This window comes from Neolamprologus multifasciatus, chromosome 3, assembly GCF_963576455.1.
Source record: "Neolamprologus multifasciatus chromosome 3, fNeoMul1.2, whole genome shotgun sequence".
Lineage (NCBI taxonomy): Eukaryota > Metazoa > Chordata > Actinopteri > Cichliformes > Cichlidae > Neolamprologus > Neolamprologus multifasciatus.
Window position 1 is genome coordinate 46,714,847 of NC_140441.1, and position 19,012 is coordinate 46,733,858.

The 19,012-nt window shown below is 40.8% G+C and overlaps 1 protein-coding gene across 6 annotated transcripts in view; it reads left to right on the forward strand.

Annotated features, from left to right (window-relative positions):
• LOC146523686 (peroxisomal acyl-coenzyme A oxidase 3-like) overlaps positions 1-19,012 on the forward strand; it is a 39,190-nt gene that overhangs the window by 11,070 nt on the left and 9,108 nt on the right. For all 6 annotated transcript variants that reach the window (XM_085153973.1, XM_085153971.1, XM_085153975.1 and 3 more), the window contains 5 exons: positions 6,771-6,859; positions 11,684-11,780; positions 14,586-14,768; positions 17,939-18,058; positions 18,135-18,255. In XM_085153973.1, coding sequence (XP_085010099.1) covers positions 6,771-6,859; positions 11,684-11,780; positions 14,586-14,768; positions 17,939-18,058; positions 18,135-18,255 — 610 coding nt within the window. The remainder of the gene's footprint in view (positions 1-6,770; positions 6,860-11,683; positions 11,781-14,585; positions 14,769-17,938; positions 18,059-18,134; positions 18,256-19,012) is intronic.

Consider the following 19,012-nt stretch of genomic DNA (forward strand, 5'->3'; position numbering starts at 1 on the left):
GATCATCGACCTACGGCCTAGAGCGTCCTTGTGCCACGTGCACTTATGGACACTCTTATGTTCGAACAAGGTGTTCGTTATGGCCAAACTGTGATTAGCACAGAAGTCCAATAACAAAGCACCGCTCGGGTTCAGATCAGGGAGGCCGTTCCTCCCAATCACGCCCCTCCAGGTCTCGCTGTCGTTACCCACGTGAGCACTGAAGTCTCCCAGCAGGACAACAGAGTCTCCAGGTGGAGCAGCCGGGGGTCAGTCCGCCAGGGCCTCCGCTCCTGGCCGCCACCCGGCACACAATGCACCCGACCTCTATGGCGCCTCCTGCGGGTGGTGGGCCTGCGGGAGGATGGGCCCATGACTCCTCTTCGGGCTGTGCCCGGCTGGGCCCCTGGACTAAGGCCCGGCCACCAGACGCTCGCCCTCGGGCACCCTCCCCGGGCCTGACTCCAGGGCGGGGCCCCGGTAACCCTATCCCGGGCAGGGTAAACTGTTCCCTCGGTGTTCTTTTCATAAGGGTCTTCTGAATCGCTCTTTGTCTGGTCCCTCACCCAGGACCAATTTGCCATGGGAGACCCTACCAGGGGGCAAAAGCCCCCAGACAACATAGGCCCTGGGATCCCTGGGACACACAAACCCCTCCACCACGATAAGGATGCTATTCACATTTTTTCATTTAAATATAATTTTAAATTAATTAAAAATAAAACTTAACACATGCCACCTACTAGCTTTACTTGACAGTGTGTAGAGGAAACCTGATGACATGAGCTCCTAGAAAGTTCTGAGGGCTGTGAGCAAGCTAACAAAAAACCTGTGGTTATACTTAATATTATCATTTATGTTTTATTGTATTGAGTTATTGTGAGCAACACAAATGTTAACAGAGGGAGGATTTTGCTGAAGCACACTGTTCATTACTGGTGATGGGAATTGATAAGAATGTAGCGATTCTGATTCTATTATCAATATCAGTTTGATACCTTATCTGTTCTCTTATCGATTCTCACTGGGTTCTTGTTCACTTTGTTTTGAGAGTCACCGCCGTTGCTAAGCAGCAGGAAAGAAATGACAGTCATGCAGATTAACTCCATGCTGTGGGTCAGATGTGTGTCCACGGTTGTTGAGGTGTTTACCTTCTTTGTTGTACGGAGCCCCTCTGATGACATGGTCCAAAAAATAAATAAATTGTGGCCACAAAATACTACTTCGTGCCCTCGAAATACTTATTTGTGGCCACGAAATACTATTTTGAGGGCACGAATTGGGTATAACGTGGCAACGAATTACGCATTTGTGGCAACGAAATAGATAACATGCGCACACCATATTGATACAATTCCTGGACAGCTGCGTAGAGACATAAGCATAAGAGTAGGCTAAACCTATTCACCATGGCCAGAGACAGTATGAGTTAGAGCTGGGCGATATATCGAGTTTTTAAAAAATATCGATATATTTTTATACGAGATATAAGATGTGGCAATATCCTTTATATCGATATAGTCTATGTTACGTTATAACTATACTTGTGGAGCCGCAAGTTTGCCTCTCTTTCGTCCACTTTTGTCTTTACGCAACATTACTCGGCCTCGCCCCTCCTTCACTGAACACAACTCCCCCTCCTCCCCCATCGCTTCACCTGCAGGAAGCGACAAGATGGACACGGCAAATCTCCGTTAACGAGTTACTGCGCATCGCCCCGTGCGTGGGGCTGGACGCGGTCAACGTGTTAGCTAGCTAACCACGCTAACGAGCTAACCACGCTAACGCCATGCAGCCCAGAGGCGCTGCACAGCCTAAAATCCTTTCATTTTCTCAAAAGTTGACAGCGCGCCTTATGTATGAATTCTGGTTGTGCTTGATGGCCGCGAAGCGATTTTATGTGGTACACAGCGCTCGGCAATCTGTCAAAAAATGTTTTAGTACGACTTTGGTAAGCTACGGTGCTGCACCGGTTGATGGATTGTCAGAGCATTACGGCTACCGAGGAGCCTCGCGGAGTGATACGTACTGTGCTTCAACGTAATATTACCCTACTGCAGGGGTGTCCAAACTCCGGCCCGCGGGCCAACTGCGGCCCGCGATCCATTTTTAATTGGCCCGCAAGTAATTTTATAAATAGAATCGAATATGGCCCGCACTTCAACTTTTGCTTGAGTGTATTGCACTTCTTAGTTTTAACACCAGGGGGAGCTACTGTCGATCGTGGCAGTTGCTCCACCAAAAAGGACAATCACAGAAGAAATTTAGCCCAAGTTAGTTACTAAACATGGCAGAACCAAAGAAGCGAAAGGTAGAAAGTGAATGCAGAAAATTTCAGACATGGTGGGAGAGTGAATATTTCTTCAAAGAATTCAAGGGGAAGTGTGTCTGTTTGATCTGCACTGAAATTATGGCAGTTATGAAAGAGTATAATGTACGACGTCATTATGAAACCAAACATCAGGCCTATGCATCCTACACTGGTGCTGAGCCAGAGCAGAAATTAAAGCAAAGGGTATCTCTCCTGCGGGGTCAGCAACAGTAATTATTTCGTGCTCAAAAGGTCCAGAAAAAGGCTACAATAGCCAGCTATGAGGTCGCCCAACTCATCGCAAGACATGGCAAGCCTTTTTCAGATGGAGACCTCATAAAACACGGCCTCGTTAAAGTCACCGAAATAATGCGCCCGTCAACAACGTCAGCATGTCCAGAAATCCAGTTGCTGAAGACTTGTCAGCCAACATTAAACTGCAACTGTCTGATAAAGCTGTGCTTTTGATCTTTACTCCATCGCATGCGATGAGAGCACTGATGCCACAGACACCGCACAGCTGCTATTTTTTTGCAGGGAGTGGACGAGCACTTTAGGTGAGTAAAAAATATATTCCACAGTACCCGTGTGTTAATGTGCAGGTACACATGCTTCAAATATCAATAATGCGCATCAATTCTGTCACTACCCTGCTTTTGCACACTAGGGGTGGGTTTTTATAATCGATTTATCGATTAAAATCGATTCTGGCTTTTACTGTTTTGCTTCGACCATGACGCACAGCTCTCTCTCTCTCTCTCTCTCTCTCTGTACTGTTTTCTGCAGTTACGCACAAGTCTACCGTTGTTTACAGTGCTGTCGACCGACGGTTTTTTTTTTCTTTTTCGTTTTATATACTTCCGAAAAGAAAACCTAATTTCTGCTGTTCAATACTGAACAAATTTAAACTTTTTAAAATTATGCAAAATGCAAAACGCTCAGCTGTGTCTCTAATAAAACCGCTGTAACTTCAGAGGTAATGTTCATATGTTCATTAATGGTTTTCTCTTGTTTTTGATGTACTGCAGAATATTTTTATAAAATCCCAGGCCAGGAAAATCACCTTCATGTTTTTCTGTGTTTTATCTTCAGCTACTTTGACACAAAGGCATCTGCTGTGATGCTCACACCTTTGATAAACTCTTGCATGTGTCAGCTTCCTTTTTATAGATACAAAAATATGTAAATGTACTGATCTGAATTATAATATATCTGACTGTCAAAATTTCCCAGATTCAAATCGAAGTGAATCAAATCAAATCGAATTAAATCGAATCGTGGAACGAATCGATTCGGGACCTTGTGAATCGGAATTGAATCGATTCTAGAAATCAGTGACGATAACCAGCACTATTGCACACCACTTTCTTATATGCGCTTTTCTTGTTAACACACAGAGTACACACCGCTGTGCACTGCCCACGTACACGCAAAGTCAGCTGATCTCATCTGATGCAGATTTGCTCCTTGATCAAGTGACATTTGTCTGGATTTTTGGCACGAGTGGCGATCAGCACCGCGGCTGGATGTCCCGATTTACATACCCAGCGCAGCTGATACTCACCAGAATAATTTACTAAAATTATATGCACTCCTGTTATTAAGTCCAGTTCAGTCTGTTATGTTGATAACGGTTTCAAACGAACGTTAATAGGTGTGTTGCTAAGCCTAATAACTTAAATAACAAACTTGAAATGTGCCCGTCCCATTTCCCCTTTATTGTTTTTTCTCTGTGCTGTAAATCTTCTGTCTAAGAAGAAATCTGAGGCTGCTGTTCTGAGAATGAGCTACCAAAGCTTTTTCTGAATAAATCAATAAAGATCCATTTATGGAAAGCTGTGATGAAGGCAGTTTTGTCTTTAATTATATTCAACAATATAATATATTCGACCACTTATAAGTGATTTTTCTAAGTTTAATACACTAAAGTTAAGGTTATATACCTAATTTCTAGTAAGTGGCCCAGCCCCTCCTATATTTTTATGTATGTGGCCCTCAGTGAAAACAGTTTGGACACCCCTGCCCTACTGTGTATAAGGACCATAAATGGCACCTGTTAAGAGACGTGGTTACGAAGAGGATTTCAAACTCAATGCTGTCAGTCACACAGTAGAAGTTGGGAACAGAGCAGCTGTGAAATCTGTCTTTGTTACTATGCTCTGCATCTTTTAGTTTACATTTTGACTGCACAATTGTGAGCTTTTTGTTATGCACAAAAACAACATTGTTTTCTTTTATTTATGGAGCATTATTATTTAATAAATGCTCATAATTTATTTTTGAGTAAATTTTATGTACATCTATGCTCTATGTTAATAAAAGTGCCTGTGTGACATCTGGGACACAGCTCTCTTTTTGTTCTTACTTTATGGCTTAAAAAAAATATCGAGATATATATCTTATATCGCCGTCCAGGTAAAATATATTGAGATATGAATTTTGGGTCATATCGCCCAGCCCTAGTATGAGTGAGTTTTATTAGGCTGGGAATGAGCTACAAATGCATTTTGAAAAGCCTGGCAATGCGAGGAACCATTATTACAGAGAGACATTTAAACAGGATATTAAGATAAGATAAGATAACCTTTATTAGTCCCACATGTGGGAAATTTGTTTTGTCACAGCAGGAAGTGGACAGTGCAAAAGTTATATAGCAATTATTATTATTGAGAGCCCAGTTGCTTTACAGACGTAAGTACGACCTGGACGCCGGGATAGATTTTATTGTCAACCAACTGCAAGGGTCTGGGAAGGATCACGGTTATCGGTCAAGTGTTTCGTGCCCACAAATAAGTATTTCATGGGCACGTTATACTATTTCGAGGGCACGAAGTAGTATTTTGTGGCCACAATTTATTTATTTTTTGGACCATGTCATCAGAGGAGCTCCGTATTGAGTTGTTAATTAAAAAAGCCATTATTACACGTTTCACAGAACACTTCACTTAAAAGTAATGCAGTATGATACTTAATTACTCCTGGGAAAAGGTTATTTATTATACTACTTGTTACATTAGTTGCAAGTTGCTCTGTAAAAAAGCTAACAATAAAAAATAACAACGAGGCTACAACTCCACACTCCAGCACAAATCTTCCATCTCTAAGGTCTTTGTCTTAGTAGAATTCAAAGCTGACTGCAAAAAGAAAAGATGGCTGCTGGGCTCGGCATTCATTCAGCTTTCACTCTGTTCTTAGCTAGCTTTGCATTAGCATGCTCTATTGGCAGATGCTAGCAAAGAATCAAAGTTGTGTGAGGAACATTCTGCGGTTGTTTCTGTCCTGCATGCAGTTTCCCACTTTACCGTTTATCTCATCCTTTTGTGCAATAAATGTAAATGTTGCTGTTTTCCTGCTCTGACCTGCAGACTGAAATCAGCTGATTGTAGTGCGAGTGCTAGAACTGACAAGTGGGATCGATAGGCAGACTAACAATTCCAAGGAATTGGACTACTGGGAACTGTTTTTCTCAATTCCCATCCCTGTTCATTACAGTTGCAACAGGCTCAATATTATCTTGCCTTGTTTGTGCGCGGATTTCCCCAAAGTGTGTGGTGGTCACCATTATTGACAGTCTGGTGCAATAAGTAGCTTTGTTAGGACTTGTCTGTGTTACGGTTTCACAGATTGTCACGGGCTTGCAATAGCCACATTGGCCAGCAGGTGTCACTGTGGAGATGGGATTCAGATTGTTTTGAAACCTCAGTACACGCCTCGCTCTGCCCATCTCTAGTACCTGATCATTTTTCAAGCTCAGATGGCGTCCCTCAAGTAACTTTTTTTTCAGCTGCACCACAGCAGATATGTCCGTCTCACCCCGTCCCAAGCATCCTCTTGCTACAGCAGCCCTCTACACGTCTTCCCTTAATGGAGGACATATAAATATTTTCTGTGGTTCCTCTTTTCCTCTTGCTTGCATGTCTGTCTAATTTTGTCTCCAGAATGCTTGACCTGTGCTGTCTCTCTAATTTATGTCATTTCTAATTTGGTCCATTCTCTTCACTCTCAATAAAGAAACCTTAGTATCTTCCACTCTGCCACCTCCAGCTTGTCATCCTGTCAGCAGGTCTCACTTCCACCAGATAAACCTTTCCTTTTCACTCTTACTGCTATTCTTCTGTCACAAATCCTCATGTCAACCTACCCTGCCTGGACTCTCTGCTATCGCTCACTTGTGCGCTGTGAATAGCCTACGACGTGGGCTGCACGGCCCTTACAAAAAGCAAGATGCATACAAAAGACTATTTATTTTAAATAAAATGGTGTGTTATTTTCATTTTCATTATTTCTTAAAAATGATAACTGTCTGAAAAGACTTGAGAACACCACGATTTCTAAAAGCGTTAGAAATCATGTATGATCAGCAGAGTTGGTCAAATAAAGTCATACTGCAGGTATCTTATACTGTGTGTTATTTTCAGATGTTTGTGTAGATTTGTGTATTTGACACACAGCCAGTTAAGCTGTAATCACTCTGCTCCAGGTGAGAGATCCCAAGACCCTGCTGGCTTTGCCTGGTGTGCTGGTCGGAGACATGGGGAAGAAGCTGGGTCAGAACGGACTGGATAATGGGTAGGTGACTGCAAATGCTGCATTTGTAAAATAAGATGGAAAACACAAGCAAATAAAGACATGATGCCCTTGATGTTGTGGAAATATGTTCTCACTGGCTATTGCAGTCAGAGACATAAGTGTTGGTGTGCTGGAATGGTACACACAGTGTTTCAGAGTACTGAACGAACATTACAGTTCTCTTCGTGAATCTTTTTAACCACACATTTGACATTTAGACTGTATGACTGTGTCTTAGGGGTGGGCGGTATTATGGATGTTTATATTAATAATTTTATCCAAAGAAGTTTCCTCAGGTAGTTCTGGAAATAAAGGAAATCGACTCTTTACAAAGTGGAGAATTTGTAAATAGCATAAAAATGCTCCAGAGGAACATTAAACTGCTTCGGGAGCTGCGAAAATGAGGCAACAATTCCATCTACAAAAAGGTCTTTGATATTTCTAAGTCCATTGCTTTCCCATATTTTAAAAGGCAGAGTCCATCATGGAGGGTGGGAACATATGATTTGAGCAGATAGGTGCTTTAATTGACATTAAGTGTAACTCAAACCTTTTCCTACTTCAATCAAAGCTTTATTCGCCACATGCAGGTTGCCCCCCCCCCCCCCCCCCCCGACCTTACACACACAACACAGACATTACATGGGGATACAAGTCGGAGATCGGTAGCGTTACAGAAAAACACTGAAATATACACTACAGTGGGAAAGTGCAAGAGGAAAAAAAGAGACCTCTACTCATGCTGTGCTTCCATGGTAGGACAGCATGAGAACAGGAAACAAAAAAACTCCTCTGCACAAAAAGCACATAAATGTCCACAGTACAACTTTGTGAAAGACATGACAAGCCACAGGATTGGGTGGGGGGTGAGGAGTAATACAAGGCGAACACAGCAGCCGCCCTGCACAGCGCTACCATTCCAGCGCGGCACACAAACCCGCCGTGCCAATGCTTGAAGACACTTGGAAAGGGAGGGGGATGAGTGTGTGCTTATCAGTGTAAGTGTATGTGTGTGCGTGTCCATAGTTCAGCTGAGACAGTGTCCTTCGCCCTGCCAGGCTAAGTAAACAGTCTTCCAGCCAACCCAGGTGGCCTTGCATGGAATGGGAAGGAACAGACTAAACACAGTCGTTATCAGGGTGTTGTTTTTCGGCTCCAGCCTCGAGACCACCGCTGGCGCCAAAGGGGTATCCGCATGAAGTGATGGTGCTTTTTACTTTAGTGCGAACAGCTCATATGAATTTCAAAGCAGTTCTACAGTCCAACACTGGTCTCTCAATCTCCTGTTGGAGAGCCGCGAGCTTCGCCATACTTGCGTTCTTTGATGTTGTCATTTCTTGTGCTCAAGGAGCCGATTTCTGAGAACTCACGGCAGTGTGCCTCCCCAAGATGTCATACAATTTGCGCCCAGAGATCTTATTCTGAGCTAGCCCTTCCGAGATGTATCCAGTCTGCAGTCAGAGATCTTATTCTGAGTATTCACAGCAGCCGTAGCCTCTCCAAGATCTTATCCGTGCTGACTCAATAAAACCCATTTTGAGAAACTCACGCCTCTCCCATCATTCCAATCCCAGCAGGCAGCCTTGTGGGGGTTTGAACAGCCGGTTCCGCTTTCTTAATTCTTCGATAAGTCAGGGCCAAGCCAGCTCCGATCCGCCAGAACCCTGTTACCATGGTTCCGAATAGGTAGATATTGCACCCAGATTCTGAGCGAGTCATACAACAAAGGGTTACGTCTATAGTTGTACAGTTCTAATGGCAGCGCTGGACTCAACAAAGCTCATAGGCACGTTTGACTCAATGACTCAATTTGGAGCCAAGCTGGAGTCTCTGTAGTGAAACTACTCATCCAGTACAGCATATTTTGAATATTTGCTTCCCAATAATAAGACTGAAAGTTTGGCCTAGTTCTCTGTATGAAATCTTTATGAATTCGTGGACTTTTGCCGTTCCAAATAAATGCAGAGATATACTTAGTCAGTGTTATAAAATACTTATTGGGTAAGTAGCATGGGATACATTGAAATAAATAAAGGAACTTGGGTCGTATGTTCATTTTGATAGAACTGATGCAGCCAGTTAATGACAGTAGTAAACTGGTCCATCTCTGAAGATCTGTCTCAGTATTCTCAAGCAGCGGGACAAAGTTTCTTTCATAAAGACCTTTGTATGAGTGGGTAACCTTAACCCCCGATAGGTCACATACTCTGATTTAACTTTAAATTGAAAATTTGAAAATGAAACCTTCCTGGCTACAGAGTTAATACAGAGAAATTCACTTTTATGCAGGTTCAACTTGTAACCTGAAAGTTTGCCAAAACATTCAAAAATGGCGAGAGCACGGGAAGAGATCATAAAGGCTCTGACATATACAGCAGGAGATCGTCAGCATATAAGGATATTTTGTGCTCCTGGTCAGCTCTGAAGATGCCCTTAATGCAATTGTCAGCTCGCAGTTTAATCACCAATGGATCAATTGATAACGCAAAAAGAAGAGGGGACAAGGGACATTTCATTGTTTTTCTTTACGCTACCTGTTCTGACGTGTCTCACCGATGTGATGTTTGTGTAATGTATGTATGGCTGGAAGAGGTAAATCATCATCTACATCATCCTCATCCTCCTCGATTTCTCGGTTTTATCTGAATGTGGAAGCAGAGGTCATCCAGGTCTTTTTGTCTTTAAGACATTGCTGTAGCGTAGCTAATTCTTGTGTCTTCTGTCTTCATGTAAAGGAAGGTTGGAGATTGGCTTATTCTGTAATTAGCTAAGACAGCTGGGTCAAGCGATGGGTTTTAAGTAGTGATTTAACTATTGTCAGCTTGAAGGCTTGTGGTATGTAGCCAATGATTAGGTTGATCAAATTTAACACTTATGCATCAAATCAAAATCAAATCAATTTATTTATATAGCACTTTTCACAGGATAAAAACCACAAAGTGCTTTACAGTAATATTAAACAGAAATACATAAAATACATTAATAATAAAACACAGCACAAATCTAATTAAAAGCCAATCTAAATAAATGAGTCTTAAGTTGCTTTTTAAAAGAATAAATACAATCAAGGCAACGAAATGATGTAGGGAGAGCATTCCACAACCTGGGGGCTACCGCTCTAAAAGATCGATCACCTCTGGTTTTAAAATATGTTCGAGGGACTACCAACAAGCCTTTGATTAGAAGATCTCAGGCTGCGAGAGGGAGCATGGGGTTCTAAAAGATCAGAAATGTAAGAAGGGGCATCACAATTCAAAGCTTTAAAAGTCAGTACCAAGATTTTAAAATGAATTCTAAAATGTACTGGAAGCCAGTGTAATGAGCGTAACACTGGTGTAATGTGCTCTCTTTTTCGTGTCTCAGTTAAAAGCCTTGCAGCAGCATTCTGGACTAACTGGAGACGGTCAAGATTCCTTTTGCTCAAACAAAGAAAAAGACTGTTACAATAATCTAAGCGAGAAGAAATAAAAGCATGAATAACCATCTCTAACTCAGACTTAGACAGCAAAGTTCGCAGTTTGGAGATGTTTCTTAGCTGAAAAAGGCAGTTCCTTATTAACTGGCGAGAGTGTTGTTCTAGGGACATGGCAGAATCAAACATCACACCAAGGTACCTGAGGCTCGGGTGAACAGATGAGCCAAGAGAACCAAGATGCTGTTTGATTAGAGATATCTGGTTGTCGGGGGCAATAATTAGAGTTTCTGACTTCTCAGAGTTCAACTGTAAGTAGTTGTCACCAAGCCACTGTTCAATGGAAGCTAAACATTTAATTAAAGAGGACAGTTTATGGACTTCCATCGGCTTAAAAGAACAATAGAGCTGAATATCATCAGCATAGAAGTGATAAGACACTTCAGGGAACTGCCTAATTATAAGTCCTAGATGAAAGGTGGGACATCAATGAAAGGTGGGACTTCTTTGAGCAGTCTTTTAGGAATGGGGTCTAAAAGATATGGTGACGTTTTAGAGCAGGGGTGTCCAACGCCAGGCCTCGAGGGTCGGTGTGCTGCAGGTTTTAGATGTCCTTGATCCAACACAGCTGATTTAAATGGCTAAATGACCTCCTCAACTCCTCAACTGAACCCTTGGTTTAGTGAAAGTAATTGTTGAAGTTAATTCGATGATCAATTGGACAAAGAGTCTAAATGTCAGTGGTATTGAAAGTAGCTGGGCATAACTAAACATTTGGACCACTGAGCAGGAAAGTGCAGAAGGGACAGGTGAAGGTGCCTTGCTGCTAGTGAGTTGGCTATGAGCTAAGCTAAGCTGGTGAATCCAGCTACAACGTGAATGAATACTGTGAAAAAGCAGGTGATCGAACAAGATAAAACACATGAAGATTAGACTTATAAAATAAGAATCTTTAGTAAATTACTGTGAAATTGTGTTAAAATTATTTTTAAAAAAAAACCCCACTTTATTCCTCGAGATCTCTTTGGTTTTGGAAAATATGACCTAGACTTACTAACCACAGCTTTGTGGGAATCACCCAATTCAGTGCCCTGCGCTATATTTTAAATAATACAGTCTTTTGTTGCCTCCGTCCCAACTTTTTTTCTTCTTTTAAATGTGTTGGTGCCACAAGACTAAACATTAGCAATTTTTTTTAATGAAATGGTAACATTTCTTTTTTCTGTCTTGAATTTGGGTTGATTTTTTTTATGATGATGATGACAATGATGATAACAACAACAACAATAAATATCTCTGCCTGACCTGCCTGCACACCAGAAACAAAGAAACATTAGAATCCACTGAATGGCTCGCTCTTTGATGTGTAACCAATTCTTTTCTGTAACATTTACGTCTTTCTCTCACAACAGGTTTGCGATGTTCCACAATGTGAGAATCCCACGCGAGAACCTGCTGAATAAGACCGGAGATCTGACTCCTGATGGTCGCTACGTGACACCATTTAAGGTCGGTGCAGATTTCCAGTGGCAGCCAAAGAAGGCACTTCAAACTCAACAGCCTGATTTCCTGTGCCTTAGCTTTTTTAGATATAACCATATTCTAGAGAACAATGGGTTTATTTCAGAGATGCTCTTTCTTTAAAGAACTAACTAATTATTTATAAGTTATTGAAATTATAAGCGGTGAAAAACACTTATCAACAACAAATGTAGAGATACAGTCACTTAGCTGGCTGCAAGTGGCATTTCTGACAACCGGCGGTTGAAAGCTGCTGGGAGTCGTCCCCCCCCCCAGTCATTATGTAAATGTACTGTTTATAAGATTGGGGAAACCTGCAGCAGAAGTCACTTGAATGAGTGAGGAACCATTTCTCCCACAAAACGCTTCGTCCAGATGAACAGAATCAACTTTTGGAGAATGTTGGGGGCTCTTTATGTTCCTCCCTCGCCTAACCCCACAGCCCCCACCTGATTCATCTCGCTCCCCGCTTTGTGTGAAAGGCAAGCCTGTGACCACTAGAAGTATTAGGAGGTGGATGAAGAAGGGCTTAGCAGGTCTACAGGGCTGTTTTGAGGTGATAGGCTGGGAGACACTCTGTGAAATTCATGGTGAGGACATCAGTGAGCTTACTGAGTGTATCAACATAACCTTTTCAAGTCCATTGTCCCAGCTCGGACGGTCCATCGTTACCCAAATAACAAGCCATGGGTGAGCAGGCAATAGAGAGGTGAGAATGGTTCAGGTGTTCTTAAAGGGCACGATCAGAGAGGCTAACAATGGTTAACAATGAAAGGTGGAGTGGAAACTCCAGCAGTATGAGAGAGGTGTGGAGTGGCATGTCTGCTGGACCAGACGGGGTGAGTCCCCACGTCCGCAAGGCCTGTGCCCCCCCAGCTTTGTGGAGTCCTTCATAAACTGTTCATGATGAGTCTGAATCTGAGGGTCCCAGTGCTGTGGAAAACCTCATGCTTCGATCCTGTACCGAAGACGCCACGTCCCAGAGACCCCCAGGATTACAGACCTGTGGTACTGACTTCTTACGTCATGAAGACCCTGGAACGACTCATCCTGGACCATCTCCAACCTATTGTTAGGCCGCTTATCAGAGGCTCTGATGGGTGCAACAAATTTTGAAAGCAGAACTGAGACGGAGAGCCGTAAGCTGCTGCAAATGTGTGCCGCCATCTTGGTATATAGTAGAGATGGACCGATCCGATATTACGTACTCGGTGCAGATTGAGTCTAAATCCCTGAAATGTCTCTGTCAACGCATTTCAAGCAGTTTGTCCAAAGTTTGTTCGTTCTGCGCTCCAGATGGGCCGAACGCGTTAAGAATTTAAATCGTGATGACTGCGTTTAAGCCGCTGACAGCGAGTTTTTTTGTTTTTGGAAACTAGTTCGTCCATGTTTGGACTTCTTCTGTGTTGTAAATGTGCAAATCAGTCTGAGCATAATTACATTGCCCCGCCCATCAAAGTCTATGCATGTGCGAATATATCGCCCATCGGCGATTGTTGGACTGACGGGTGTCGGTTGGAAGATTTTTACATATCGCCCGACCCTAGTCTGAATAAACCGCGCAGTCCAGCCACAAATTGAACACTTGTGTCCGACTCGTCTCTCTGCTGTGCACCCTCATCCAACACCACGCAGTGCAGGGTGCAGGGTGCAGGGTATAGGAAGGCTCCTGCAGTGGTTGGGTTGCATTAGCATGGCTAATGCCAGGTGCACAGTATCATCACCAAATACATGCAGATACATGTGGACGGGGCTTTCATCAGTGCTGGTGATTTTAACAAAGCATGGTTAAAGACGGACTCACAGTACGTGGAATGTGCCAACAGAGGAAAAACACATTAGACCAAGTGCCCAGTGCAGTGAACCCAGTGAAGGCTGCCGCCTGTGATGGTATGTGTACTCAAGGCATGCTGGGTATCGTCACTGATTTCTAGAATCAATTCGATTCCGATGCACAAGGTCCCGAATTGAATCGAATTGTGGATCGATTCAGCCCCGACCGTGTCCATGCCGTGAGAAAGTCACATCTCACTGATTCTGATCCGTCGGCGGCTCCGCGCTTTGTGTTCACGTCTTTGTGCAGAATCCGTGTTCCTGCTCTCATTTACTGTTTTAGCTGTTTGGTGGTTGTTGAAATTTTGTGAGGTTTAACCTGAGATTCTGGCGTTTTGGGCAAAATAAATGTATATTTAAAAATCGATTCAGGATTTTAATGAATCTATATCCCGTTATCCAAGCCAGAATTGATTTTAATCGATAAATCGATTATCAAAACCCACCCCTATTATGGAAGCCTTCACAAAGATCTCCCTAACAAAGCCGACGTCCTACCCTGCCTGATTTCTGCAATCAGGCTGCAATAATTCTGCCATCAGCAGACTGTGACTCGGTGCTTTAAAGGTCGATTCAATTCGAAGCTTCAGGCCGTCTCCTACAGCAGTGTTTCTGACCTTATTAATCACCTGAAATGTTTCGAACAAAGCAGCACATATTACTGGCATAAATATTCACGCACGTGTGTATATTTCTGTCAGAGTACTCTGTGCCTGCCCAGCATTTGAATGGCATGTAGTTGCTGGCACTGCGGGATCGAGAAATGAATGAATTCACATTTAAGTTTTGATTTTGTAAGAACATCAGCAGTGCAGTTAAATAATCATTTTGTTTTCATATTCAGAAGCGCAATTCAGCAATCCTGTGAAGGACCACACGACCATTTTATAAATGGCTAATAATAATAATATCTTTGCTTTGTTTTTAATCAGTCCTCAGTGTTTCTTTTGTGTCTTCCAGGACCCTAAAAAACGTTTTGGGGCATCTCTTGGTGCCTTATCAGGGGGCAGAGTGTATATCACCAGGATGGCTCTTATCAACCTGAAGTTAGCTTTGACAGTGGCTATCCGCTTCTCAGCTGCCAGGAGGCAGTTTGGACCCAAAGACACAGAGGAAATCCCTGTTTTAGAGTACCAGTTACAGGTAATAATATAAGGTAAAGGTAACATTTAGTGGGTAAAATAAGTTTCACCCAGTTTTCTAACTAAATATATTTGTGAAGGTGTTTTTGACATTTTCCATAAATGTCTATGAATTAAGTTGACATGTGAAACAGGGAAAAGGTGTTGAACACATGAAGGAAGTGAGGTGCCAAATGCATGGAAAGTTAGGACACTGAAGCCTGACAGCTGCCACCTGTCAGTAATTAGAAGACAGCACTGCCACGATGTCAATATTAATACCAGCTGATTCATTCATAAGCAGGTGTCACACAGGAAACCTCTCGATGTTTAACCCCAGGGAGCTTTCTCAACACCTTTGCAACCTTATTGTTGGGAAACGTACTGATGTCATCGAGAATTTCCAAACTACTGAAGGCTCGAGTGAGCACATAAACCGTCCACGACCAGGTGCAAGATTTCAGACAGAGGGGTGAAATGAAATGTGAGAAGAGTTGTCCAAGAGTCAGTGACTACTTGTCGAGATCTACAGAGAGACCTGGAATCAGCAGATAGACAGCGTGTTAGTAAGCGAGCTGCTTGCTCATGTTTGCCGCTCTGATGCTGGACAGGAGGCCCCGTGTGTTACTGAGGCAAGTTATTGGCCAGCAGATGGATGGGTCCGGTCCCTTCTCAGGATCAGGACTGTCCTGGACTGTTAGGGTTTCCAAGTGTGCCTCGTATATTAGCAGCTGATTCATTGGTGCTGCCTGCACCAAGCTAGCCGCATAAAGTGTGAAAGATAACACCACAGTGTACTAATACTATGTAATCTATAATCCCCAGTTGAGTTTAATAATAATAATAATGATAATAATGATGATAATGATGATAATAATGATAATAATGATGATAATAATGATAATGATAATAATAATGATAATGATGATAATGATAATGATGATAATGATAATGATAATAATAATAATAATAATAATGATAATGATGATGATAATAATACTAATAATAATGATAATGATGATAATAATGATAATGATAATGATGATAATGATAATGATAATGATAATAATAATGATAATGATGATAATGATAATGATGATAATGATAATGATAATAATAATAATAATAATAATGATAATGATGATGATAATGATGATAATAATAATGATAATGATAATAATAATGATAATGATGATAATGATAATGATGATAATGATAATGATAATAATAATAATAATAATAATGATAATGATGATGATAATAATACTAATAATAATGATAATGATGATAATAATGATAATGATAATGATGATAATGATAATGATAATAATAATGATAATGATGATAATGATAATGATGATAATGATAATGATAATGATAATAATAATAATAATAATAATGATAATGATGATAATAATGATAATGATAATGATGATAATGATAATGATAATAATAATGATAATGATAATAATAATGATAATGATGATAATAATGATAATGATAATGATGATAATAATGATAATGATAATAATAATGATAATGATGATAATAATGATAATGATAATGATAATAATGATAATGATGATAATAATGATAATGATAATGATAATAATAATGATAATGATAATAATAATGATAATAATAATAATAATGATAATGATGATAATAATGATAATGATGATAATAATGATGATAATAATAATAATAATAATGATAATAATAATAATAATAATGATGATAATGATGATAATAATAATGATGATAATGATAATAATACATTTTATTTGAAAGCGCCTTTCAAAACACTCAAGGTCACTGTACACAGTAGAATAAAAAGCAACATAAAAGCATAAGACATAAACAAATAAAATAGCAGAGTGGAGAGGTTATGTGGGATAAGCTATAGAGAGTATGAGCGTGCAGCGTTTAAAGCGTGGAAGTACTGACCTTACTTTGAGTTTGATTCCGTAAAAAGTGACAAAAACATTAGCATCCGTTGTTCGTGGGAAGAAAACTTCTTTTTACAGCGAAAAAAACCCCTAAACTTCCGAGCAAGCACCGAGTAGCTACGACGTAATGGGAAACTCACAGAGAAACTCGCGGATTCTTCCACTGACCACTGCGGCACACCTGCACCAGGACAAACCTCCGCCTACCCCGCTCCTGCTTTACAGGTGAAAATAGAGCAACAGGACCGCTAGTCTTTGATTTTATTTATTTCCTGCTGTGTTTTAATTGCATCTCTTTGAAAGACTGAGTGTAAACACACACAAAAAAATATTTTACGTGCTGGAATGTGCAGAAAATAGGTTTAAATGTTAAACTAATTTCTTCCAGTCAGCGAATGTTGCAGATAATTAAATTTTTGCTTGATGCATAAAGTTAAAAGATTAAAACTAATAAAACAAGTTTTAAAAAGAGACTTTTCCATTTGATTACATTTTGTATGATGGATTATGCAGAAAAAGTAGAATTGAGCTGAAAGATCTATCACTTTATCACCTATTCAGGTTGTAAATCGTGTTTTTAAAAAGTAACTAAGTAACTAAGTAATTAATTACTTTTGAAAATAAGTAATCAGTAAAGTAACGGGAATACTTTTTTGGGGAAATAATCAGTAATTAGTTCCTGATTACTTGACCAACACTGTTAACCACTGTCAGAGCTGTTTTATTCATTCTTATTTTCAGTGTTAGCTCTGAGTTGTGAGAAATATTTTTTCTGTTTAGATTTAAAGTTACTGTTTGTAGCAGTTACATCACTATTGTGTGCGCTTAGGCTTTTATTATTGGAATTAAAGCATAATTTAATCATTAAAATATCTTATACATCATGGAAATGGAAAGTAACAATAAAACGACTGAAGTTGGATAAATTATAAAATCTGGACTGGAAGCTTTGAATCTTTCCTCAGGGACACACCATCACACTGCTGTTAGTGAAGATGTAAAAGCAGTTCAACTACTAAATATCCAGAAATTATAAATCCTCACATAAGAAGAATTCAGATACAGTAATGATCTGTATTCTGACATAGTGCAGAGTAAATAAGGTTTGGTATATATTCTGAGTTTTCTGAGTCCATCAGTGTATTATGGGAATCATGTTTTTAATATTGAACAGCAACAGTAAATAAGTGAATGAGTGTGGCTGCTGTTATTATATTCCATGTTTTATTGTGTGGTTTTCCAGCAATGGCGTCTGATTCCGTACTTGGCGGCAGCATATGCTCTTGAAAACTTCACCAAATCCACCTTCATGAACTTTGTTGAGTTTCAGATTGGACAGATGTTGAAAGACAAAAGTGACACAGTGAGTAAGCAAGCAGCATGTGTGTATTTGGATGCTCGGTTTTTATGAAGTAAAGTTGAATATATCTGTTTCTCAGGCAGAGATGGGCAGAGAGATCCATGCAATTGGTTGCTCCAGCAAACCACTGGGATCATGGACTGCTCAAAGAGGCATCCAGGAGTGCCGGGAGGCCTGTGGTGGACACGGATACTTGGCCAGTCAGTCTCTCTCTCTGTCTCAATATCACTCCTGCACATGCTCACTTAGGGCTGGCTGTCTCTCAGGAGGACGGGCAGGTCATCTACTAATCAGAACACTGGTTTGATCCAAGTCTGCATGTCAGCTATTGTCCAGTATATTAATGTTGAGCTTAAAATAATCTGCAAAGCCCTCTCAAAAAAGATTGGAGAAGATAACGCCCCTCACAGTGCATCCTGACCAAACCAGTGTCATAAAAGGGAGGCACTCATCCACAAATACAGAATCTTTTCACTTTAGGCAGCATGTTTCCAGTCCCAGTCATATCCGGTCGTTAAGTGATGGCGTGACGAATCCTACTTAGGACTACTAATCCTAAGTAGTCTGCGTTTAATATGGATTTTGTGTTGTTAACATGTTTAATGTTTTGTATTTTCTTCTATTTAATCTCAAAAAGCTCCTAAAACAGTCAGTGATCACTGTTGACCTCCCTCAGCTTTTATTACCGCTAATCATTTATTTAAGCTCAGTTATTAAAACCTTAGGATGTAACTGCAGCCCAGCCCATGCAGCAGTATATGAATGACTAACCTCGTATTGTGGATGGATTATCTCAGTTGTTCTCCTGCTGAAGTTTGGTCCTTTTACAGCATCCTGCCATGCGATTACATTTGTTCCTGACCACCAAGAACACTCACGTTAACTTTTATCCAGTGGAAAAAAAGTTAGCTTGTTTATATTATGCTAACATAGCTGTGTCGCTAGCGGTCACGTAGC